We start from the raw sequence: 25,147 nt of genomic DNA on the forward strand, positions 1-25,147 counted from the left end.
AGATATTTCAAAACAGACAGCAGAGCAAAACAAATGCCCAGCTCTTTCAGAGCCTTTCCTTCAGAAAGGTTTGTGTTTTTTTTTTTTTTTTTTTTTTTTTTTACTATCATCTTTTGCTATTCAAAAAAATATTTCTAGTAGTAAGGACAATTTTACTGCCTAATCATGGAATTCCTATCTAAAAAGACTCACAGTGCAAAATTGCTGAACTGCATAAAACCAATTGCTTAGGTAAAGGCAGCACCAATATAAAAAGAAACTTTACAAAGAACTTCTGGGCGATCCTAGAGCTACAGACCAGCAAGTCTTACTTCCATAGAAAGCAAATTGGTAGATATTACAATGGAGGAGAACATAAAAAGACACGCCAATAAACAGGACATACAGAGGGAGAGTTGATGTGGCTCTTGCAGAGGGATGTCATGACACAATCTATTGAGTTCTGTCAAGAGTCAGCCAGCATGCAGACAAGCATGACTTAGTTGATATAATGTACTTTGCTTTTTAAAAGTCTTTTGATAGAATCCCTCATCAAAAGCCCTTAAATTAGCTAGTCTTTCACACAGTATTGGGGAACATCCTCCTGCAAGTCAGTAACTAAAAATCGAAGGGTAAAATAAAAAACTGATGGCTTTTTACAGTGGGTAGATGCTATCAGTGAGCACTTCTGTTCTGCAATCTGTGCTTTTTAACACATCCCTAATGGAAAGGAAGAATTAGTAAGGTATTTCCATTAAATCATTTTGTACTGCCTACAATCTAAGTGTTCCTCAGTCCCCTCAAACCAAAGCTCTGCACAAGCACAGAACCATTAATAAATACATGTGCCTATATAAAAATGTGTTTCAAAAAGCCTGCTTGCCATTCTTACTGGCCACCGAATACAAACTACAGAATCTGAGTCCCCACCGATCCCACAGTAGATCACAAGAGTGTAGGGATTTCCCTGAATTCCTCAAATTTATTCAGCATTTGAATGACTTGTTTCAAACCCACTTCTTGGGGTCTAAGTGAAAATTCACACTCTGTTACTCTGTTACAGAAAAGGGATTTTATAACACTGCATCACCTGCTAGTTACTCACCTCACCCAGTTTGTAGTTTCTGCTAACCTTACAACTGACACAGCTCTACCTAGGAAATGCACTATCATCCCTGTAAAAAAACATGGCTTTCCAAGCAGCTCAGCTGCACTGGGTACCATCATATCTCAGTATTCTTCTGAAAAGGTTAAATGGCTTTCAGCTCATGAACACCAGAATTTCTGAGAAGCAATTCCATTCCAGTTTTATCTTTTTAACTTGTTAATCTACTGAGGAGAAACGTGAAATAATAATTTCTCACCACTGAGTATTTCTATGAGGAAATAACAAATAAGTAAGTAATAACATTGTAGAGAGTGACAACACAAAACTACTAAGGAACAAGAAAGAAAGTCACTCTAGATATTTTAATATTTAAAACTATATATATTTTTGGAGTTGTTTATATTTGATTTTAAAACTTGAAATACTCTTTTAACTAACTTTTTAAGCAGGCAGTATTAAATGTTAAACCAAGATCACATGGTTTATTCAGGCTCTGTAAACATTCACGCATCTCCAAAACAAATTCACGTAGAGCTTTGTCCATGATGATAACAGTGAGAGCTGGTTATTTTTATAGACTGTTGCTGAAGCACTGGTGGACTAAAAATAAGTTCTATCAAACAGTGATACTGTATTGTCAAAATCTTTAACAAACAAATACTTTTCATAGATCATCCAGATCAGAGGAGTGAAAATGAACTGGTTTTTTTTTTTTTTGAGAAATAATAAATGAAGACTTACTATAGATAAAGATTCAGAAACATCTAGAGCCGTTAAGACACCGGCCAGGGGTGAGGAGGCATGAATGTTCTAACAATCTTAACTTCTAATGATATATAGCATACATGTATAGCATACATGTAAGGTTCGCTAGTCTATGGTTTTCTAGATTGGCTGCGGAAGGCTTTTTGTCATTTGTAATCATGAGAGACTGTGGGCCCTTCATGGAAGTTGCCTCTCTTTCAACTCTAGGGCCTTTCTGAATAACCTCATTTCACTTGCTCTGCTCTTCTGAAGCTCAGTGTCCATGTGCTGAGTGTTACTAACCTGGCTGTTCTTAGGACATCAAATACAAGCAGTCAGCGATCTCTACTGAACAGTCTCTACTTGTGTTAGTAATAGAAGATGAAATAATACAATATTGCTTAATGTGTTACATTTGCGATGTACTGTTCCGGGGCTGCGCTTGGAAGATACAAAATATATGTGCAAGGATAGCATGAGAGAATGCACCGATTCATGCTGAGGAGTAAGGAGGACTAAAAGAATGCTCAATTTGCAAGACATCTAGATAACTGGGGCCTCTTGGACCCCGGGAACTGGATCAAACCAACCTTGCGGTTTGGACTGAGACCAAGGGCTCAGAGAGCATGCGTGAGAAGGAAAGGTTAAAAAGTTCAACTCTGATGAAGACATCTTACTTCATCCCGACGACCACCAGAGTGTAGTACGCAAGCGCAGAAGGACTGATACAATAATTAGCATACGAAGCGGCGCTAGGCGGAGCTAGGAAATGAATATGCATAGATGTGTTGTAAAACAATGCATATGTAATATTTTAGGAGATAAAAGAGAATGTGAGTGAACAAATTGGATGAAGTTAGATTTGGGCAGGCATGCCCCTAACTTCCGGAGCCTAATAAAAGCACCTTCATATAATCACTTTGTGGATAATGTGTCTTCATGAATGCTAACAAAGCTACAACTTTTTAGACTGAAATTTTCCACACTGGACTTCAGCCAATTTTGAGCGACATTTTTCAGACTTCAGTTTTTTAGCCTCTTCCGATAAAGAAGCTAGGGAAAAAACACTGCTCTTTACAGATTAATGAATTCTGCTGACCCTTCCAACAGCTTGAGAGCACTAACTCTTCAGAACCAGGGGGTCACCGCGTACATTTCTTTTTTGCCAACAGTGGAAAAATCCTCCTGAACTTGGCCAAGTGTTTGCACATACTGTTAATTTACGTATGCAGAAGAGATTTCAATTTAAGCAACTTGATCGTTCATCCAAACACTGTACAGGAGACAGAGAAGCCATGTATGGGAAGCATAAGTGACTGGAAGCAGACTGAAAGACATGCAAATGAGGAGCTAATGTGACAGCAGAACCCTGTGGGCACAGAAGAGGGGTAAAGGGGACTGAATAGCAAAGGCTGTCTGGTAAGGTGAAGGAGTGGGGAAGCAACAGCAGGAGTTTCATCTAGGAGAAAATGCAGGGGGCGGCAAGCCAAGTCCACACATTCCCCTCAAAAACTGGAATGAAACCCAAAATTGCTGTCTAGCAGACAAATGGTGAGACTTGCTATCTGCAGAACTGTAAGTAACACACCCTATTTCCCTGTGGACCCCAGAGAAGATAACTACGTAGTTATCTTCCCTGCTAAAGTAAAAATCTTAATTCAAACTACAGAAGTCTGTTGGATTGGAAGTTATCCATCCAGATAAAGATCAACATCTGCTTTTTTCCAACTTATTTTTCCAAAAAACAAAAAAAATCCCAAAGAATTAACAAGCAATAAAACAAAGTTAAAGAAAATCAAAGACTACCAAAACCAAACACTGAAAGTCTGTGCAATTTTTATTAGGCTTTTCTGTGCGTGTTTTATGATGGAGTTTCTGAAGACACAATCACATATTATAACTTATATGAGATCCCCACTTTTTTTTTTCAGCAAACAATACTCTGAAAGTAAATTAGCATTGCACGTGAAAAGGAAATGCCATCTACAGACCTTCATTGCAGAATTTAGAAGCTGCACAATGAAGAAGGCAGGCAGTTAAGGACAAGAAAGGACAGCCCTACAGATGATGCAGTTACAAGCTGCACTTGCAAACTGGTTGTATCCCTGCTACTGATGCAACCCATTGGGGATACCAGGAAGCTGTGTACCCATGTAACAACTATCCTGAGATCATAGGACACTGCGAATCTGCAGAATTATTTTGCACATGAACTAGGGCTATGCTTGGAATAGGAGGGGCTGTCATAGATGGCAGTGTGAGAAAAAAAATGATTAGGTTAGTGCCTCCAAATAACTGCCAAAAATGGGTAGTTACATTTGTCTGCTTTCTATGACTCAGCTCGCCCAAAGAGAAAATACCCTAATCTTCTTTATTTTGTAAAGAACAAAATGGAAAAGTGAGATTTTTTGAATGTAACTATTCATGTAGTAAAATGAATTTAGTCTCTGTTGATACTGTTCAGGGCTATCCTCTTTTAATGTCTTTGCCTATAGTTATGTAATTCTAGCAGCTGCCAGTCACAGCATAAAGTAGATAGTTGGGGCAACACCAGGAACTTGCTGGTTCAGATTACATAGTTACCACTCTTGTACCTTTTCAAAGATATTTATCCCTTGAAGTTGCATCATGACCCAAGTGCAACTCAGCCTTCTGCAGCTACCTCTCTACTCTAACTCCTTCACAGTCACCTTCCCAGCCCACCCAACCAGAGAAGAAGTCATTAACCTTTAGGAGACAAAACCACATGGGACTAATATTCTGTTAGTCCTCACCTCATTCTGCGGAACAAGAGCAAAAGGCTGGATGACAGCTGCCAGTGGGATGTGAGCCTGTTTGGCCATATCTGAAGATGACGGGAAGCAGTAGGTAGTACATCGGATATAACGAGGGCTGGCATGGCCTAGAACACCCAACAAAGCATGCACAGTGAAAGACTGATAAAAGGAATCTGCCTGTCCTAAACACAAACCAGAAAAACAACAACAACAAAACAACAAGAGCATATGCTAAGTTAAATACATGCTTTTTGTTCTCCCATGGAAGCTTCTGCCCATCTCATGTATCAATCCACTGCCTCCCCCTGTAGGCAAACCTCTCCTTGCTGTTCAAGTTTAATGAATAGATTTAAAAGTATCAAGAAAAAAAAGCACCATTATTTGCAATGAGAATCTCCATAGAGATTAATTTGAAAATATCCATATCTGAGGTGTTGAAAGGAAATAATATGGATGAAAACCCCAGTAAGAATGTCAACACTGTACATAAAATGCAGCAAACTGATACTTACTGTCAAGACCATGCTAATGAGCTAGCTCTAATTCAGAAGGTAGGATACCAGTGTTAACATGACCATGCTCATATATCCTGCAAGATACAGTGTGCTGAAATCACTACCCCATTTCTTGTAGCACAGTTTAGCTCAGTTCCCTCAAAGAGAAACTGCATTCTGCAAGGCAGATGAGCACTGGAAGTCCAAGGCAGTTCAGAAACTGCCTTCTTATGTTCCTTTTTTTTTTTTTTTTTTTTGTTTTAAACCATCAGCCTGCAGTTCTGCTCAGTTTCTTGAGAGGAATTTCTTTGTTCATTACAACCACATTATCCCATTCTCAGATAATGTCCAAAAATCTTGATGCGTTCATCTGTTTTGTATAGCTCATCCAAGCACTGATCAATTAATGCTGGACTAAATGATACCATCAGTTTTATCTATATTAAAGTATCAAGTCTGCTGTCAAGAGCACAGAATAGGGTACTTACAGGGTCTAGGCTGAAGCAAATGGAGGTACACTAGTCAAACGAAAACATTAAGCCAACTAGACAGGCCCATACTATGTCCCCATAGTTTGAATACAATTTTCCAAAATTCTTATCTTAAAACACAACAATGATAGAGCCAGTGCTTTTTATAGTGCCCATCTTTTAAAATTTCAGAAGAATCTGAAGAGGACCTTTTACTTGAAAACCTTGAAAAAATTTACGTTAAGAGAAGTTGTGTCAGTTATGCATATTACTTTAAATTTCAGCAAGGGTAGAAAAGGTAAGGACAAGGTGATCTCATGGCTTTCACTGGAATTAACCAAAAGTTTAAGAATTCAGTTCTCCCCCCCGCTCCCCCTCCCACACACACCTAGAAGCAATTTTCCCATTTTATGTCCAATTTAGAGTAAGAAACACCATTTTTAGGTGATAAATGTGAGAATTTAGTCATATATACATATATTCACTTCATTTTCCCCAAAGCAGTAACAAGGACAGTTACCTTGATCTTGGATTACGCAGTCTGTAGTGACAAGAGGAGGAACCTGTCCTCTTGTGTTTGTAGCATAGATCTGCCCTCCCCTAGAAGCTTTGTCGTTTTCAATGACTTGAATCTGATGAATAAGAAGCGAGAACAGTGTGAGAAAGATCGGCCATGCATTCAGTTATATCCATAAAGAGTTAGACCAAGTAGAACTATTGTCTTATATAGAGGTGCCATAAACCCATCACATACAAACTTCTAGGATAGTTAAGAACTAGAAAACTATATAGACACAGCTGAGCAGTGTAACTCACAGCTACAGTTGCCTGTTGGAACTCTGCAGAGGTAACGCTACGCATAGGGGTTGACCAGACCTATATACACTTAACAAGGGAGTTGTTCAAAGCATGTTGACTGCAGGAGTCAGACATTTTCAGGAGAGTCTAGCCAGCAAACTGAATAGAGTGGTTGTGTAAATAAGCCTTGTTACTGAATCTGGCCTTCCAAGCTCCAAGATCAAACGTAAGTGCAAACAGGTTGCATCACCTTACTCAGATGTCACGTATACCACCTTTTGTATGGCCATAATTGTGCCAGATGCTGTTCTTCATAAATGAATGTGTGGGTAATTTATCTGATTGCAATAGTGGGAGGGGTTGGCCCTCAATTCCTCCCCCCACTAGGCTCTGTGCACAGGATGGTTAAAAAGTGAATGATAACCTACAGAGAATACCACCTTCCTAGCTGAGCTATATTTCAGCACTGCAATTTAGAAGGTAGTAATTTCAATCCTCAAGAAAAGCCTGTCTGGCCATGAGGTAGTATGTCAACCCTGGAACTGAGTGTTTTCATTCCCTGAGTCATACTACCATGTCATACTACCTCCTAGAAAAAAAAAAAAGTAAAGGAGAGCAATCACAGAAAACTTCTGGTGAAGCAGCTCTAATCATGTGCATTCTGGTTGAAGACTAGTGAATTATTTTCATGAAATGCTCATGAAGCTGGCTTTACTACTTAACAAATTCACTTTGTGTACACTGTCTATACTGTCACTTCTGCAGTCCCACATGCTTAAGTTTGATACTTTTCAGGGTACAACTGAAGTTATATAAATGGGTATATTGGTCCACACCACAAACTGGATCACTGAGACGATACCACTATTCCTTCTCATCCTCAAAGGAGTTATCTTTTCAGTAATCCATTTTAGGGTGTAGCCTAACAGCTGTGAGAAAGAGGAAGGAGGCAGGGATTTTTTGAAACTGCCTTTGCCACTGTTGCTGGTATCCCATGCAATTGTATCTTTACACTGCACATGAATTTCTAATAATAGCTGTGGAACTTCAGAAGCCTCTGCTGGAAAGCAAACAGAAGAAAAACAAAACTAGTCAGCACGGAGTGTATTGATCATTGTCCAAGAGGTATTTCCTAACACACTGGAATTAATCTACGGCCTATAACATTTTCATTCTCCTTAAAGTTTTTTTTATTGCAATTTAAATATACAATACATTCCTCGGAGCTTGTTACATCTTCTGCTTGATTACTTTTCCCTGCCTGCTTGGCTTGTATACTTATCGGTAACTCTTGGATTAGAAAGGAAAAAGGCTTTGTTCTACAAAGGTCTGCTAGCTGAAGGAAGCAAACCACTTCAAGACTTAGCTCTGCAAAGGATCAATGCACCATGGTATTCTGCAGTTAACTGACCTAAATATATCATTGTTCTTGGAAATAATTGTTGACAAAGCACAGATGCTAGTTTTCATAGATGTTGTCACAGAATATATCAACCTCTAACGTATGTAAGAAAATATAAATCAACAATGGCTACAGATAAGAAGTAAATTTATCTGGCAACACTACTGTAATTGTATAATGTAAATATAACAAGAGAAATACACATGATCATACTTACTCCTCATTCTGAGTTAGCTTTTTGTCCTCTGCAGACATTGACCCAGATCGTGTTTCTTTTAAACATGTCATTTTGATCCTCTCTGTGCTGCTAAAACAAACCTTTTAACCTATTTTAACATCATTGTCATAGTCAGGGCTGTTTATTCTACATGTGTAATTGAAACAAGACATCAGTCCATGTTTTCGTGCCAGACCTCCCACTCCCCTGATGCCTTTTTTTCCCTACATTATACAAGATGATTTTGTACTTCTTACATAAAAGCACCATACTGAAACACTAAGAATGGTCAGCCTATTCAGGGCACTATTACCTACACTTGCTAATTATACCAAAATTCACTTCAGGTGGTTTTTTTGTTGTTGTTTTGTTTTCTTAAAACCACAATGATGGCAATTGCAGTTGTCACATTAACCTCTAAATGGTTACCAAAAAAAAAAAGCATTTTTCCAAGATATTTTCAGTTTTTCAGTAAAACCATCACTGGATAAAACAAAGGAAAATCCCAATATAAGGAAGTAAAGCTACACCCTACTGAACAGGATCAGGATTTTACGCAAGTGATTTTCTCCCCTCCCAGTAAAACACAAACGCTTTCCTGCACAGTAGTACTGCTTCAGCAGAGAAATGGGAGATTCCTTCCCCCAGACAAGCTTACAGTGTGGTGGTTAATGCATCTAAGTAGAAAGTCCTGTGTCAAAGCTACAAGATAGCCTGCTTCAAGAATCCTGACCCTCCAAGGACCTTTCCACGCGTTTGGCTGATCGCCAAAACCTGTGTAAGTGTGTGCATCAGTGTGCTTTCCCCATGAGCTCAGCACATTTCCCCCCCTACTTTGATCAGCTGTGTCCAATAAAAAAACACAAGTTAGAGCCTGCATCTGACAATTCCTTTCGGTAATAATTAGACTACTTTATTCAAGAAAGATTCACAATCCATATCTTGTTTTACTTTTCCTCTAACACAATTCTAAAAAGAAGAGGCTTTGTCCCACCAGTGCACATTCAGGCAGGCTTCAACAACTGAGCCTTCTGAACCTGTAGGAAGCTTAAGCATTACGTATACCCTGAGCTACTGAAATCCTTACAAGGGTGGAAAGATGCTCAAGCAAATAGTTCTGGTTGCCTGAGGAACTCCTGCAAACAGTGACGTGGCTTTTGAGCATGGGTCTTCTCAGCTTTTCCATGTTTGCAATTTTAGAGTTCACATACCTGTGCTCTGCACCAGTCCTACTTTAGGTGTCTACCTGTTACTAAGTTTAAGCCTTGGATCTTTCTGGAGTGGAAAAGAAAGGTGACCAGCTGCAGAGAATGCAAGTAATCCCTCAGCACTCCTTACTGTCACAATGAGTACCTTGTTGAGAATTCCCATTAATGTACTCTGAGTTGTGGGTATGTCCCATGTCAGCTAAAGTTATAAAGCCTCTTCAGTTCTAAACCTAGTACTATGCAGTACTCAGTTATTCCAAACTGACAACACAAAGTAAAAAGCCCATGTAGTTAAAAGACTATACAAAAATTGCAACATAACCTGTAAACCAAGCCATGTAAATGCAATGGCATTAAATGGAGCAGAAATTTACTTTCATAAAACATAAGTGCCACATTACTTACTGGGCTTGGAATAGAATCAGGATCAAGCTTCTTCTGCTGTGGACTGGAGAGCTGTGCTGGACCTCCAGGAAAGGCACCAGGATAAGACGGTTGAGATCCTGCCATCTGAGGGCCATAGTTTGCTGTACAGTTACAAATGACCATTGATATAAAGTATTTAAGCTCTGTTATCAATTTTAACATCAGTTTTTGCCATACAAATCATTCTTACTTCTGCTAAATGCAACTTCTTCCTTTCTGTTTTCAGCAAGTACAAGAAATGGGTTATTTTAGCTCATGCAGTCTGTATTCTAAAGGTAAGCATAAAACTAGGTGTGCCAAGTCTAGTTCCAAAACTTTTCAATTATATTTTTTGAGCATAATTAAAGTTTTTGCTATTATATAGCACAGTAGGATTGCTGGCAGAGGTTATTACAGCTACCCAAACCAGGCCTTTCACAGAATGGCTTTTGTTGGAATGGACCTTAAAGACCACCCAGTTCCAACCCCTCTGCCATAGGCAGGGACTCCACCCACTAGATCAGGGTGCCCAGGTCCTCATCCAACCTAGCCTTGGACACCTCCAGCGATGGGGCATCCAGATTCTCTGGGTAGTCTGTTCCAGTGCCTCAGCACCTTCGGAGTGAAGAATTTCCTTTTAATCTAAATCTTCGCTCTTTTAGTTCAAAATCATTCCTCTTTGTCCTATCACTATCTTCCTTTTTATAAAGTCGCTCTCCACCTTTTTTTATAAGCCCCCTTTAAGTACTGAAAGGCTACAATGTGGTCTCCCTGGAGCCTTCTCCAGGCTGAACAGCTCCAGCTCTCTCAGCCTTTCTTCACAGCAGAAGTGCTCCAGCCCAGTAACACTTCTCAGGTTGGGTTGCCTAATACCTGGACGAGGAAGTTATCCTCAGTGCACTCTAGGAGTCTCCTGGATCACTTACAGCCTGCTGTGTGAATTTCCCAGCAGAAATCTGGGTGGTTGAAGCAGCCACCCATCAGGACAGGTGTCTGTGTGCATGATGCTTCTTGCAGCTGAAGCAGGAAGGCCTCATCAACAGGCTCCCCTTGATCAGGCGGCCTGTAGGAGACCCCAACCACAAGGTGTCCTTTATGGGTCCGGTCCTTAGCCTTTACCCACATGCTTTCAGCCTGTCTATGGCTGTTTCTCAGAGCCAGCTCTGTGCAATCTATCCATTTCTCAACATCCCTGCCCCTCCTTCCCTGCCTGTCTCTTCTGTTAAAAAAAAAAAATCTTTTTCTTGTTAAGTTCTCAATAGAACGATGAACTTTTGAGCAAAATTATATCCTGCCTTGCATGCACTGACAGGCAATAACAACTTCCATTCTACAAAAAGGCAATTAAATTTTCATTTTTCCAAGGCAACAGAACATCAGCTGTGAGAGGTCACAGTTCCATCAGTGATTCTCACTACATTTGTTTGTTTGTTTTCAATTAGATACCAAAAATCATTCTCTACCTTGCTGCGGATGATATCCAGGCCCTGGAGGCTGTCCTGGAAGCTGTTGCAAGTTAGGATTCGGGGGGCCAGATCCAGGGATCCCATCTTGTCTGGCCATAGTAGGCAACGAAGGTTGAGCACAAAGGCCACTGAAATTATTTGCTGGTGGAGAAACCTGCGATCCAGGTAGCAAAGCCATTTGCTGCTGTGTCGGAGGTGTTGCCTGTGGACCCTGAAAAGATGCTGGATGCCCGGAAGATGTGAGAGAGCTCGGAGTAGTACCAGGACCTGAGCAAGAAATTATTTATCAAATGAGTCAAAAATGACAACCTACTTACTCCATATATTCGTAACATACAGGGAATACTGAGTTACATACTGACATGCTTCATTAAGCAGATTCTAAATGTCTGTTCATAAAACAAATCAGACCTCACGGTTTAAGTATGAACTGATTCAGATGTTCAATTTTATTTCCTTCAGCTCTATTTTCAATAAAATCCTACAGCTGGGGTGGGTGGGGAAAGGGAGGAGGCGGCCAGCCTTCAACAATTCTTGACTAGAATACATATAAATCACTACTGGCTTTTGATATATTTAAATTCTTAATGTGAAACAACATTCCTTTTGGCTTAATAATCAATTTCTCTTATGTAGCTTTTTTTTTTTGTTGTTAGTTTGATCTTCCCATTTCACCATGACAAACTAAACGGAAGTTAAACCCACTCAATCTGTTTTACAACCATCTTCTGGTTTTGATGTTAAAAGATGAAACGTGGAAATTATTTTGCACACACTGGTGAGGAATAGTTTGTTGCTTGTAAAATCCAGATTCCAATTAGAATTAAGAGGACCCTGCAAGTGGTTTTCTTTTTGAGACTTAAAATCTGTAAATGCTCTTTACTTTACAAAACCTGCATTTTTAGTCAAACATCCCCCAAAAGACCTATGGAAAATTAATTTTCAAGAATGCTAAAAAAAATAGCAAATTAGGTTTGGAGCAAAAGGACTAATGTTAATAAATAAATATTAAAACGTATCTTCTGTCAGACTTGTGAACCGAAAAAAGTGTCACATGCAAATCATGCTCAGGTTCTCTATTGGTACACACAAACATTGCTCCAGCAGCATAACAAGCCATGAATTTCAGCGCTCAGTCAAGTTACACCAACTTAGCCTTACCTCTAAGCAAAAATCAGAAGAATAAAACCCAACACAGGGGCATAACTATAAAGACACCCTTCAGACCACTGAAGACATGGTATCTCAACATTCCCGCATGTAACAAGATAAGCGAGAACGTTATCTAATTGTTGCTGGAGGCAATATAACAAAGGCAGGAAGAAAAACAATACTTTTTGCTCTAAATAATATGAGTTGCTGCATATGAAGTGCTGAAATTGCTGAATATGAAGTGCTGCTGTAGAGGTGCTGGGCCACACTTCATCCTGTATAGAACTATCTGACTTAATTGTGCACTTGCAGTTCAGTACACCAAGGCTGAATTCAAGTCAAAATTACGTTTTCTAAGGTAAAGAAGTAAGTTTTCACAAGCCATTGTGCAAATGGAGGGTCAGACCCCTGGCAGTTATACAACTTTCATTAATCTCAAGTTCGTAACCTGTCAAGTCAGACAAGGAACAATGATACAACATCAGTACAGCCTGAACTGAAAAGTTCATCTTTACACATATCTTACGATGATATCAGCCACTAAAGTGATCTTAGTTTAGCAAACATCCTCATAAATGCCCTGGCCACAGAGAAACAAGATGCTAACTAAATTCCACTGCTTTCCAGTCAAATGGTAAATTTGACCAGGAAATACTCAGAAAAAAGCAGATATAGCAAGACAGAAAATTACTGATGGGAAGCAATTTATGTGGAAGAATCACATGATCACATCTTTGCCTCATGTTTTAGTTTTAACCGCAAATTAAATGCAAACAGAATTTAAATGAAAAACTAAACTATAAGTTTTGGGCAAAAAAGAATAAGATAAAGAGAGAAACTATAAAAAGCTGAGAAAAACAAAACAATGTCTGTATATTATTGATCATGTCTTGGCCGTCACTGCCAGCATGAACAAATAATGAGAAATGACAGATAAGGTAACCAACACGTATGGAAGGCTCAACAAATTTTGATTCAGAACTAACTCAAGAACACTGATGTAAAAAACTGGATGAGAATAAAAATGTAAGAATTTGAGCAAATGATAGAGGGCAAGAATTTATTATCTGCTTATATGCAAGTTCAGTAAGTTTCTAATTATTGTCTTAATAGCATTAACTCAGGAAAAAGTCAAACAGACAAATCGGATAAAAATGATTACCATAGCTATTTATCTGCATGCTGTTGAGCTGGTTAGCAAGTTGTGTTGTAGATGAAGTAGATGCAGTATTTGGGTAGGCTGGCTGTGACTGATGACTGTAGGGAGGATAGGAAGGTCCTGTATTGTTTGGAGGTGGAGGGCCTTGAAACCTGAAGGGAAAAATGAGTGCGGTTATGCAAGGAACTACATCAACCAGTCATAATCCCAGAAGGTCCAGTACCTTCTCAAGGGTGGTGCTGAAACAATTAATTAGGCTGACCAAACCTTCCAGAGAACTCTCATGTTCTGCTCAGAAGAAGTATATTTTTGTTAAAATAGTCACGAAGCACAAAGAGAATGCATTTTTTCAAACATGTTTGTTTGTATACTTAATAGAAACAAAGAAGCTTGAGTATTCTATGGAGAAGAGGCAGAGTTAGTAACTATATGAAAGCTTGAAGATAAAGAAACTGAAGCTTCTGAATTTAGCACATCCCTCCATCCCCTCTCCGTGCTTATGAAGTAAGCTCCCCTATCAGGAATGAATGAAAGGTATTCAGAGAATATCTGCAAAGAGAGGGCAATGGACAGAGAAACTGTTAAGGAGTTCTCAGTTATAGCTGGAAGATGAGGATGAAGGTGGGGAAAAACTGCTGCATGGTTACTAGACACAGCAAAGCATAAAGGCAAGAGAAAGAACTGAATAAAAGGAAGAGGTAACACGTGGCACTATTTCATGCTGATCAAATGGGATCTCAGGCTATCTCCTAGATATCTACATTGTTTTATCCACAACCGTTTTTAAAACTGAGGACAGTCCTAGGTACATCAAGAGAAGAAGAATTCACTTTCCTTGAAATTTTGATATGGAGATTTCCTTTCCTAGGATAGCAGCTCTCAGCAGTTTGGGAATAAAACAAGATCAGGTAAAAACAATAGCTGTGTAGCTGTCAGGACAGTGACCAAAACTTAGGGAAGAGAATCAGTATTTTGCTGGGCCGGTCATGTCACTTTCATTTTCCTTGTTTTCAGGTCTTCAGGACAACCGCTGCTTCTCCCGTCCATTTGTACACCTTTTTTTTCCCCCCCTCAACAGATGACCAGTCTCTGTGGGTCCTCTTTACACAGTTGTAACACACAGACAACAGGCTTTCCTATTCTGATGCCTCATAAAACATACGCATGGCTTTACTTGAACACAAATAACTTCACCACAACCAAACAAGCACAGAGGCAGAGTAAGGCTTCAATCAACTGAAACAAGAATGCTGTTACATGAAATTAAGGTCACTAAAGCTAAAATAGCTATAGGTACACAAACTCTGATTTTGTCACTCATAATTAACAATTGACAGAATTAATTAAGAGTTAAGTGCATTTACCCACTTACAACCCAGCCTGCAATACAACCACTGTGCAATCAAGCTTGTCTATCCTATCCTTTCATCCCCTCATACCATAATTTTCCAAGATTCATATTCACAGCTTCAACCTGTCCCTAGTTCTCTCCCTTCCCTGCTCCCATCTCCTTCACTTCTTCCTGTAAGTTCTGGAGGCAGGAAAACAACACTTATATTCTTCATAACTAATCTCAGACTAACTGACTGAGCAAAACAGCAGCAGTCATCCATCTGAAAAATTATATCAAACCTGCATTATAAAATGTCTTTAAAGTACCCTACAGATCCTTGGCTGTGATCCCACAGCAACGAAGCAAAGACAAGAGAGGGGAAAAAAACCTACAGCTATACCAACATGTACCAGCTTCTAGTCAAAACTCACCAGCAACAATTAATTTTTAAATAACAACTTCTTGGTACCTACCTCACAGCAAAGGAGAACTAAGATATCAGAAAACAACTTATATATAAGTTACATATATAACATATATATATATGTGTATATATATATATATATATAAGCACCTTACTGCTGCTTTTAAGCAATGAGTCTAAGGTTCAAGCAGAAATAATAGTTAAAAATAATATATAAAATAGTATATAAATACATAAATATATTTTATATATAATTTATAAATATATAAAAATAGTTAAAAATAAAACAACTCACAATAAAGACCTGACTTGTTCTAAAAATTTAATTAATGAGATTATACTGTATGATCTAGCAGCTTAACATCACAGAGAACTGAACTAGAAGATGCAGTTCAGAACCGGAGTAAGTCAGAACTGCTGAAGATAAAAGGGATGCCATACTTAAATGCCAGTGAAACAGCCAAAGAGAGGAAAGATAGGTCAAATAACTTAGATCTCATGTATTAATTCTTGAAAGTCACCTGTGCGTTGGCTGTCCCACTGCACTGGGCCCATTCTGGAAGTTGGTCTGGCTCAACTGATGTGTACCAGGTGGTGGAGGCCCAACAGGAGCTGAAGATCCAAGAGGCACAGTTGATTTTAACATACCTGCCAAACAAGAAGTACTTTCATGTAAGAATCCTTAAAAAAAAAAAAGCACAAGATCATAAAAAATTATAAGTGTACAGCCCTGCTCTAAAAATAAGAAATAGCAGCTCCAGATGGCCCTACCTGAGTGGGGGGGGGGGGGGGGGGGAGATGACCCCCAAAGGTCCCTTCTAACCTCAGCCTCAACTCTGTAAGAAAGGGGGTATTCTTGGTAAGCTACAGAAGCATATATGAAAAAGACAGCAACAAAGGAGCCAACCAGTAGTTGTTAACTTTCCAACAAAAGAACCCAAGAGGGACAGTAAGAAAGAATCAAGAATGGAGAAACAGACCCTCCAGTCCAATTTGGGATACTGGAAGTTCCCTATCATCTGGTTACTTTTGCAGGGAGAAGCATGAGATTCCTTTGCTTTCAGAGACCTCATCAGAAAGAAAATTTGGAACAATCTTAAAAAAAAGCCACAAAAACCCCCACCAATGCTGCTTCCATATGTAGGCCCAGTAAATCTATGCTAAGAAGGGTTAATTCAGATCTAGAACATCAACCATGAAGGGATTATAATTTATGTAAGAACCACTGTTGAATAAACAGTTTTTCAGTCTTTATTTCTTGAATTATTTTCATTTAAATTACTCTAACATCAAAAATTTGTTTGGCACCTAAACTGGTATTTTTTCCTAGCATTCTAATAAGCCAATTACCAGAAGTAATTCTGACTACATTTAGCATTGGGTTAAAGTAACACAACTACACAACTCCTGCTGTCTTTACAAAGAACATTTTATATATAAAACAAACAAACAAGCAAGCAGTTGGGTATTTGGTTCTGTTATTACCCTACCCAATCACAAATACTGAGTTTAATGTAAATTACCATAATCTGACTGGTATTAAAAAATAATTCAGACATCTTTACTATTTTAACTGTCATTTTCCTCTGTGAAGTCATACTGAGATGATCCCTCTCTTTCCTCCCTATTTTGCCTAGGTGTGTTAATAGACTTAATGAAGGAAGAGGGAATCTTACTTTTGGGATATTTCCCACAGTCCCAATTCACAAGTTTAGTATGCCTAGAGTTCACTGAAATTAGACCAGTATGACTTACAGCAAAATGGGCTTCAGTTCTATGCTCTCAAATTTCTTTTGTTGATTTTTTTTTTTTTTTTTTTTTAAGAACTCAGCCACTATATTCTCACTTATTATACTTCTTGAAAAATCTGAAGCCACATACCAAGTTAAAATGAATGAAACGGAAAGGAGAGACAGTAACAATCAGGTTTATCTTTTGGACATCAAATTACATTATCTGTAGCATGATTTCATTTGTAAACAGCAAACAAGCCATCTGCATGTAAAAGCTACCCAAGTTCCCTCTCCTCATGGAAAATAACCGCCTCCTAAGTGGTCAGAAAGCAGATGGGCTCCACTTACCGAGCGTTATCCAAACACGTCACCCAGCAAGCAAGCTTAAGTAGTAAAACATCAACCTGTATTTATAGACACATTTGTGCTCAGGAACCTAGTTGGACACAGGTCCTATGGCAAAGAATACAACCCATTTCTGAGAGCCTGCTTGCCATTAACACATAGGAGCTGAGAAATATTTCTTTATTCCCAGAATTTTGTTGTTGTTGTCTGTATTAACAAACACCTGTATTACGTTAATCACAGCACAGCATTGAGCACTGGTGTCTACTGCTTCCCCGACAATGGAATTCAGACAGAGGTCGGAATCCCACTACCAGGCATCTTACATCAACACCTGAGCACAAACAGTAATGCAAGCAAAACTGGGGCAGGATCCTAGTGCATCAGCAGTGTAAAGCTGAGCACCGTGTGTTGACACAAGTACAATGAAGAGATGCAAAACACCAGAAGAGATACAAAACAAATCACAAAAAAAGCAGATTGAAAACATATTTTAAGTCAATTTCATACCTGGTTGAGGCGCTGCGTACGAGGAGTTGGGATCGCCATAATGCCCATAATGAAGTGAAGAATTAGGTGGTCCAAAACTTGTAGAAAAGCCTCCCGTTCTTGGCTGGGATTGGGAATATGGAGGAGCTGCAACATAACCTTGTTGACTCATGATGGCAATATTCTTACTCCAAGTATGGGGTCCTTCTTAACGATCTGCAAAAGAGAAAGTGATACCTGCTACTACTCTTCACTCTTTGGACATTTTAAAAGTTTAGAAATTACGCTTCCAAAAAGACCTAAGACAAACCTGGGAGCAAAAATGGATTTGGAGGTCAGGGGAAAATGATGCTTTTGTTTGACTGCAACTGGTTGGTTGCTTTCCTTATCACTGCGTGAATTCAAACAATTCAATGAATTTATCTGAACAGGATTCACTTCTCCAAGGCAAGAGAAAAACTGTAACTGAAGGATGTATAGGTGGAAGAAAACATCTCAAATTGTTCTCTTCACAGGGAAAAACTAGACTTCTGCTACACTTGCAAAATAGACAGTGAGTCTCACACACCAGATACCACGTACTTGGAAAAATCAGGAAAAGCAGAGTGACTAGAGAACAGAACTCCTAGCAAATCTTTCTCCAATGCTAGCAGACTTGTTTTAGATGGGGTATGGAACAGAGTACTAGCTCTTCATCAAATCTTCTACATCATCCCTACTCCCAGCAAGTGAGTAAAAGCTTGCTTTCAATGCTGGTCAAACTGTGAATAAATTACAGGATGGACAGAGATCCTATTTCCAGCTGTCTTCCACATTACTGGCCCAGACCTGAGCAGGCTCTTTTACTAAAGGACTCTGTACTGTGATGAAATGGAGCACAAGGCATTCCACAAGTGAGAGGCTGTTTTCTGAGGGCAGTATGGACAGCGTATGGTACTGTTGAGGCCAAACTGTTACCAAGGCATCTTTTACCTAAGCTTTCACATCTTGATTCTGTCGTTTTCAGAGAAAGAAAAAAAAAAGAAAAAAAGAACAACAATAAAACGCCAGAATTTGATTAAAAACAATCAAAAGAAGTTTTCTGACGGTGAGGACATTCACAAGACATTTTCTCTCTTTCCTGCAGTGATTTTTCCCACAACATACTTCTAGGAAACTTTCAGGAACCAGAAAAATCTGATGAATGCTACACTACTAAATCAGATGACTGTATTTTACATGACCAGCCTGCAAATACAGAGCACTTTCCACCAAGGGATCTGAAAAGTTACTGACGTTGTACACTCTGCAGCCTTGATTGCCAACTTTCACTTTTGTAAGACTCTTCACTTTTGATTGCATGTTGAATTCAACAAAAATAGAATACCACTAACTTTCTTTAAACCTAAATTAAAAGCGTTTTGAGAAATGATGAGGATCTGAGCGAGCATTTAGTGCTTCTGTGAAGCCCCAACTAGGGCATCCCCAAAGAACTAGAGATCCATTACCTAAACCAGCATTTCATATGCTAAATGTTCCTTTGCAATAGCTTTGCCAGCCACCTATATTTCACATTCCTTGGATTGCAGCATGAGGTGATCTTTGAGTATGCAGACTGGATCAGGAATTGCGAACCAGAAGCGTGCATGAAGGCACCATCTAAATCAGACACACCTACAAAACCACGAAATAGACAAATTCATGCTGCACTGACGCGTCAGTAGAGAAAAGCTACACTCATCACAAAACCCACCTCTTGGCTTCTCTTATTAAACATACATTTCTGAAAAAAAGAGTTTTACTGATCTGCCATGTCAGACAAGAAGCCACTTGGAGCTGGGTGCAGGGCCCGGCCCTCCTCACACACTGCTCGTGGCACGAAGCCACACTCCTCAGAGAGGCATAAGATTTCTTGACTGAAGCATTAAACTGCTTTGGGTGGGCAAGCTTAGGGGTTTGTCTCCCATTTCTTAGTTAAGAAGATAAGCACAGGAAAAGGGGAAAAATATTTACACAGAGGGTCTTCCTGCTGCCAGCCACACTTTCTTCTCTCCCCTGCCGCCATCAGAAGAGACATGACAGTGTGAGTTTTTTACTCCAAAACAGTAAGTCAGCACCAAATTACCTACACACTGATATAAACGTATAAATACTTTAAACGTATAAAAAGGAAGAGATTTGCACTTTGAGGCAGCTGCAGCAGCCGACACCTTTAACTGTGACAGCGTCCACAGGAAGCGACTTCCCCTACAGCTTCCTCACACGCAGCCACACAAAATCTTGCCACGTCGAACTTCCCACAGGCGCTATAAACACGCAGGGGTTGTGCTGGAGAGAGACAGGAACTCTGAACCACACACAGGGAGGGCAACACAAGCTTATCCAACACATTTCCAGATGCTATTTAACACTGAGAATGTTTAATCCCTTCTCAGATACACACATACAGAAACACACAATGAAACTGGTTTGGAGACAACATCCAAGGTACCAACAGACACAGATCCCTTAAGATTTTAGTGATCAGGTTCTGACAAGAGACATATGGATTCATTCCGGAAACGGCATGAGAAAGATCAGAGGATCAACTAAACTGAGGGCTTTCCCCAGGTTTGTTTACTACAATGTCATTACACGAAAGGACAAAATAAGATTTTTGTTTTCCTCATTTAACACCAGGTGACCTCACACCCCATAGGCTGAAGAACACCACTGCCACAAACACCTCTCCACAACTTACCGGTACCCCAGCACAGGTTGGCAGCATTCCTCAGAGGACTGCTGTACCTACACCGCACTCCGCTTCCCTGATACCTCTGTGAAACTGTAAAACCCCCTCGTGTGCACACAGAGGCAGGACAACAGAGTTAAAAATAAAAGGCCATGCTCTCCGCTACCCGAAAGAGAGCCATTAGCTCTGCATTTCTGCAGGGGCACCGTGGCGATGTACACCTAGGAAGCGGTGCTATCCCTCCCCAGGGCATACTGCAACCTCTGCCTGGCAAACAGCGCCTGCCACGCGTACCTCCACAGACACGCAGGACAGCACACGGCCGCGCCGCACCCCCCCCCCCGCACCTTTATTTTTATAGCGCACACCTGGGGGAAGCTCGGAAAGCACCGGCTTAAGTTCCCCGAGCCCCGCTCGGGACCCGCCCGGCACCTGCGCGTCGCCGCCGCCCCCCTCCGGCCCCGGTACCTGTGCGAGGACTCTCCGCAGCCCCCCCCGCCCCCCCCCGCGCGCGGCCGTTAGGGCCGTTAGGGCCGTTAGGGCCGTTACCTGGCTGCCTCGCTCAGCCCCCGCGCGCCCTCGCGCGCCGCCGCTCAGCCGAGTGCCACGTCCGAACCCGCGCGCGCGCGCCGCCGCCCCCCCCCTCCGCCGCTGGGAGCGCACCCGGAGCCGCCGGCTGCGCCTGCGCAGTGCGCGCAGCGGGGCCCGGCCCGCAGCGGCTGGCAGGGGACGGTTGGGGGCGGGTGGGGGAGCGCTGAGGGGCGCGCGGCGGGGGGCTGGGGCTCTGATGCGGCTTGGCCCTTCTGTGCGGGGACACAACTCCTCCTTAAACACGGACAAGCACTAAGAACGCAAGCACTTTTCCTCACGCGTGCCTCTAAAACGTCCATCTGCGGCAGTAAGTATGCGTGTATTTACAGACGCAAAATTACCCCTCCTGAATATACAGAGTGAAGCACGACCCAGGTGCCTTACCTGCTCGCCTGCTCTGGTTTGAGTTACTGTCCGAGCACAGTTAAAAACACCGCCTTGGTTACAGCACAGAATCAATGGTTTTCTAATTAACAAAGTAGAAACACAGGAGTAACGAGACGAGGAAGATGTACTGATGAAGTTTGTCTGTTCTTTCCAGTCAAAAAACGAGCAATCTTCGTGGTGTTGAGGTTTAAAAACAAAACAAACAAAAAAAGACAATTAGCAAAAGAAAAACAAAAAGTCATTCAATTAAAGACAACTTCAGAATTCAAGTGTATGTGGAGTTCAGGCTTCATAGGCCTCATCCTTTGAGTGTCTGTTCTATGACCCCATTAAGGCTTTTGCAAGTAGGTTTTGGGGCTGAATTGCTTTACATGGAGCTAAATCTCAGTAGTAAGACAAGATTGTCAGACAAGGTTGCCAAAAACATTCGTTACTATACAAAATAATTCTGAAAAAATAACAATGCCTTTGAAATAGATGCCAAAAACGGAGGGGCATCCTTTACATGACAGATTTGGAAGAAGCCTCTGTAGGCAACACAAGGAGGCAAGAACGAGCCTCGATGAGGCTTTGCGCTTGCTCTCCAGGGCCGGACTCACCACTGAATAACATAAGCTGATTTTCTAGATGTTATTGGAATTAATGCTGTTGGATATTCTGCTCAAATTTTTCCAATCTCTCACTCTTGTCTAACCAGAAGGGAAAACTTAGTCCAGGAGGTGACAAGCATCAGTTAAACTGCGTGTGGTTTTGGCTGTGGAGTATCAGCGACTATTTCATAAGCAAGATGCAAAGCAATGCCTTTCATCATTGCCGCGCTGCCATTTCACCCGTTGTCCCTCACTCTTTTGCTGTTTATATGGACGCATACAATTACCTTCAGCTACACAGAATTGTTTTGAAGTACCATGCCACTGAGAGGAAAATAATGACGCTAAGTTTGGACATCCCCTATTTTGCTGTGGAGACGTGCAAGTCACTTGTCCCACCAGCTCTGTTGTGTCTAGCTTGCAGCTATTAACAGTAAGCAGCTGTGGATAATTCAGCACAGAAAAGCCTTGTGCTTACTTGGCCACTGAATACTTACTATCAGACTTCTCCTCCCTGAAATCAGCTCTAGTGAAGCTGAAAGTGGAGATCAGCAAGAGATCGCGTAGAGAAGCTATGCCATTGCCAGTTCTTCCCCCATTTCAGGCCAGTTCTGGAAATGGATCAAAACACCTCTTTTTCGGAGGCCACAGCTTGGCTTCCATCTGCCATTAGTGTGGAATGTTGAGACAAAATGTACCCAGCATGTCATGGTCCTGATGTTTTGAAGTTACAAGTAATATTTATCTGCAGTTTCCACCTATAAACATTAAAAGTAATTTAAGGTCTTCAATTTCAGAAGTGTGGAAACATCATTAAAGATTTAAGTGCATTACTGATCTGGAAAATAATTTCATAAAAATGACATTCACTAAGCTGTTGTCACTTCATTTCAGTTAAATTGTTTAAGTTAAACTTTACCATAAAATCTATGAGTCAGACTGATTTCTTCTCTATCATCATCAGTAATGAAGATCTTGTAGGTTAAAAAGTCATTTAATCCTAAAGTTGTACCTATACAATGCTACCAAGAACTAACATGATTTACTTAAGACCTAATTTGGAGTTAGTATTGGTGAAGTCAGTAGAGGAATTTGTCTAAATCTAGATGCTTTTCTTCATCCCAAATAAAAAAATAGCAAATCCTCTGCCACCAAAATCTCCAATTTGAAGTTTTCAGATTTTTTTATTAGTTCTGAAACAAAGAAAACAAATAGTCTTCCATCACCTTGGGAGATACCGGTTACAGAACCCAAACAAACTAACTCAGAACCCAAAGAAGAGTAACTCAAATCTTTCAGAGACCCTTTTTTTTTTTTTTGTGGGGTGGGGAGGGGGAAGTGGATTAATGACTTTAATTCATAGAACCATAGAACAGCTCAGGTTGGAAGGGACCTCAAAGACCATCTAGTTCCAACCCCCCCTGCCGTAGGCAGGGACACCACCCACTAGATCAGGTTGCCCAAGGCCTCGTCCAGCCTGGCCTTGAACACCTCCAGGGTTGGGGCATCCACAGCTTCTCTGGGCAACCTGTGCCAGTGCCTCAGCACCCTGCAAGTGAAGAATTTCCTCCTAACATCTAATCTAAATCTTCTCTCTTTTAGTTTAAAACTATTCCCCCTTGTCCTGTCATTATCTGACTGAGCAAAAAGTTGCTCTCCATCTTTTTTATAAACCCCCTTTAAGTACTGAAAAGTTGCCATAAGGTCACACTGGAGCCTTCTCTTCTTTAGGCTGAACAGCCCCAGCTCTCTCAGCCTTTCTTCACAGGAGGATTATTTAGGATTAATAATTATTTGGGATTGATCTGTTCTCTGAAATAACTACCAGCGGCCTACAGAAGCCCCTCACAGACAAACTGTGCAGAACTCCATATCTTTATGTCATAGCACACTGCATTAAGACAATGCATGTTTCAGGGAAAACTAAATCCTTACCTAACCTTTTCATTTAGAGAACATCTTTAAAATACACCCTTAGCACAAGCTGCCAGGAAGAATGAGAACAGCACTGTGATGCATGAGATACGGACATGTTCTCTCTCCTGGTGATAGCTATACCACAACTTTTGCAACAGTTAACATTGAATGTGTTAACATATAGCTGTGACAAGACAGCTATATGTTAATAGCACATAGCACTGCAGTTCAGTGCTATGTGAAATATTATCTATCAAATATATTCTAAACTATTCTGTAAGGGAAGATGTAGACAATATTGGATATGTTCTTTAAAGAAAAGACTTCCATCACAAGGAATAAAACTCCAAAGGTTCTACATACTAGAAGACTTTTTATTGTTTTTGATACTGTTTTTTTCTCCACTTAATTTCATTTGTATGTCCTGAATACATAACAACAGGTTTGGTTTTGATAACATCAAAAAGGTCTTTTACATATAAAGTTGCCTTTCTTTTTCCTGTGTTGCTTACATATACTCACAAAAATCTTCTCTGATGTTTTGTCTTCTGTATAGTTAAGATCTATGGAGAACAATTTATGGTTTGCTGTAAAGCACTTCACAAGCAAAATGAAAATGCATACTCACAAAGGTTGCATTTTTGTTTAAAACAAAAGAAAACTTTAAAAAAGCAATCAAATATGGAAGGGACTTTTTTTTTTCCTGGAAGGAAAAAAAAAATGTGATGATGTGGTCAGAAAAAAAAAATGTGAGAAAAAGGAAAGATGTAACATTTCAGGAAACAGCACCCTACTGAAAGAAGAAACAGATCAGTGTTGTGACTCAGTTGCATTTCTAATATAAAAAACTAAGCACAGTAAAAACATATATAGGGTTACAACAGAAGTGAATACTGATCTCTTTGTTAAATAATCTCAGTGGCAGTTAGAAAATATTATTGGAGTACACCGTTTAAACACTGCCCTATATAAAATAAAAACACAGACAGCAAAGGGTTTTTAGAAGATTACATTGATCTAGCTGGTGTTATACAGGGAAAATAATTCAGTAATGTTAAAATCCTGGGCATACATTCATTGCTTCATAATTTTCTCCTAAATAACTGGTGTTAGTTAGGTACTTCCTACAGTGACTATCCACTGTCCATTAGTCCTATTCCATGGGGCCACAGTAAAGGAAGAAATAATTCCTTACCCTTTTTTTTCAATATCAGACACTAGAGAAGCAGCTGGCCAGAGTACCCAAAAC

At 40.2% G+C, this 25,147-nt stretch overlaps 2 protein-coding genes across 13 annotated transcripts in view; one reads left to right on the forward strand and one right to left on the reverse strand.

Annotated features, from left to right (window-relative positions):
- LOC106038610 (protein transport protein Sec24D) overlaps positions 1 to 21,090 on the reverse strand; it is a 52,897-nt gene extending 31,807 nt beyond the window's left edge. Inside the window, exons 1-8 of one of the 3 annotated variants that reach the window (XM_066996477.1) lie at positions 20,963 to 21,090; positions 17,725 to 17,919; positions 15,658 to 15,784; positions 13,383 to 13,531; positions 11,066 to 11,335; positions 9,603 to 9,724; positions 6,093 to 6,204; positions 4,606 to 4,733 (exon numbers count right to left, since the gene is read on the reverse strand). In XM_066996477.1, the coding sequence (XP_066852578.1) occupies positions 4,606 to 4,733; positions 6,093 to 6,204; positions 9,603 to 9,724; positions 11,066 to 11,335; positions 13,383 to 13,531; positions 15,658 to 15,784; positions 17,725 to 17,875 (1,059 nt within the window). In that variant the 5' untranslated portion in view covers positions 17,876 to 17,919; positions 20,963 to 21,090. Of the gene's footprint in view, positions 1 to 4,605; positions 4,734 to 6,092; positions 6,205 to 9,602; positions 9,725 to 11,065; positions 11,336 to 13,382; positions 13,532 to 15,657; positions 15,785 to 17,724; positions 17,920 to 18,013; positions 18,643 to 20,781; positions 20,895 to 20,962 lie in introns of those variants that run through there. The other 2 variants (XM_048066289.2, XM_048066288.2) reach the window with 2 other exon arrangements.
- An 88-nt stretch (positions 21,091 to 21,178) lies between these two features.
- Positions 21,179 to 25,147, forward strand: part of LOC106048175 (glycerol-3-phosphate acyltransferase 3-like) — a 35,926-nt gene continuing 31,957 nt past the window's right edge. For 5 of the 10 annotated variants that reach the window (XM_013200020.3, XM_013200024.3, XM_013200027.3 and 2 more), the window contains exon 1: positions 21,179 to 21,311. The gene's annotated coding sequence lies outside the window, so the exon portion shown is untranslated. The remainder of the gene's footprint in view (positions 21,312 to 25,147) is intronic. The other 5 variants (XM_013200022.3, XM_066996489.1, XM_013200023.3 and 2 more) reach the window with 4 other exon arrangements.

The sequence above is a fragment of the Anser cygnoides genome, chromosome 4 (assembly GCF_040182565.1).
Source record: "Anser cygnoides isolate HZ-2024a breed goose chromosome 4, Taihu_goose_T2T_genome, whole genome shotgun sequence".
NCBI lineage: Eukaryota > Metazoa > Chordata > Aves > Anseriformes > Anatidae > Anser > Anser cygnoides.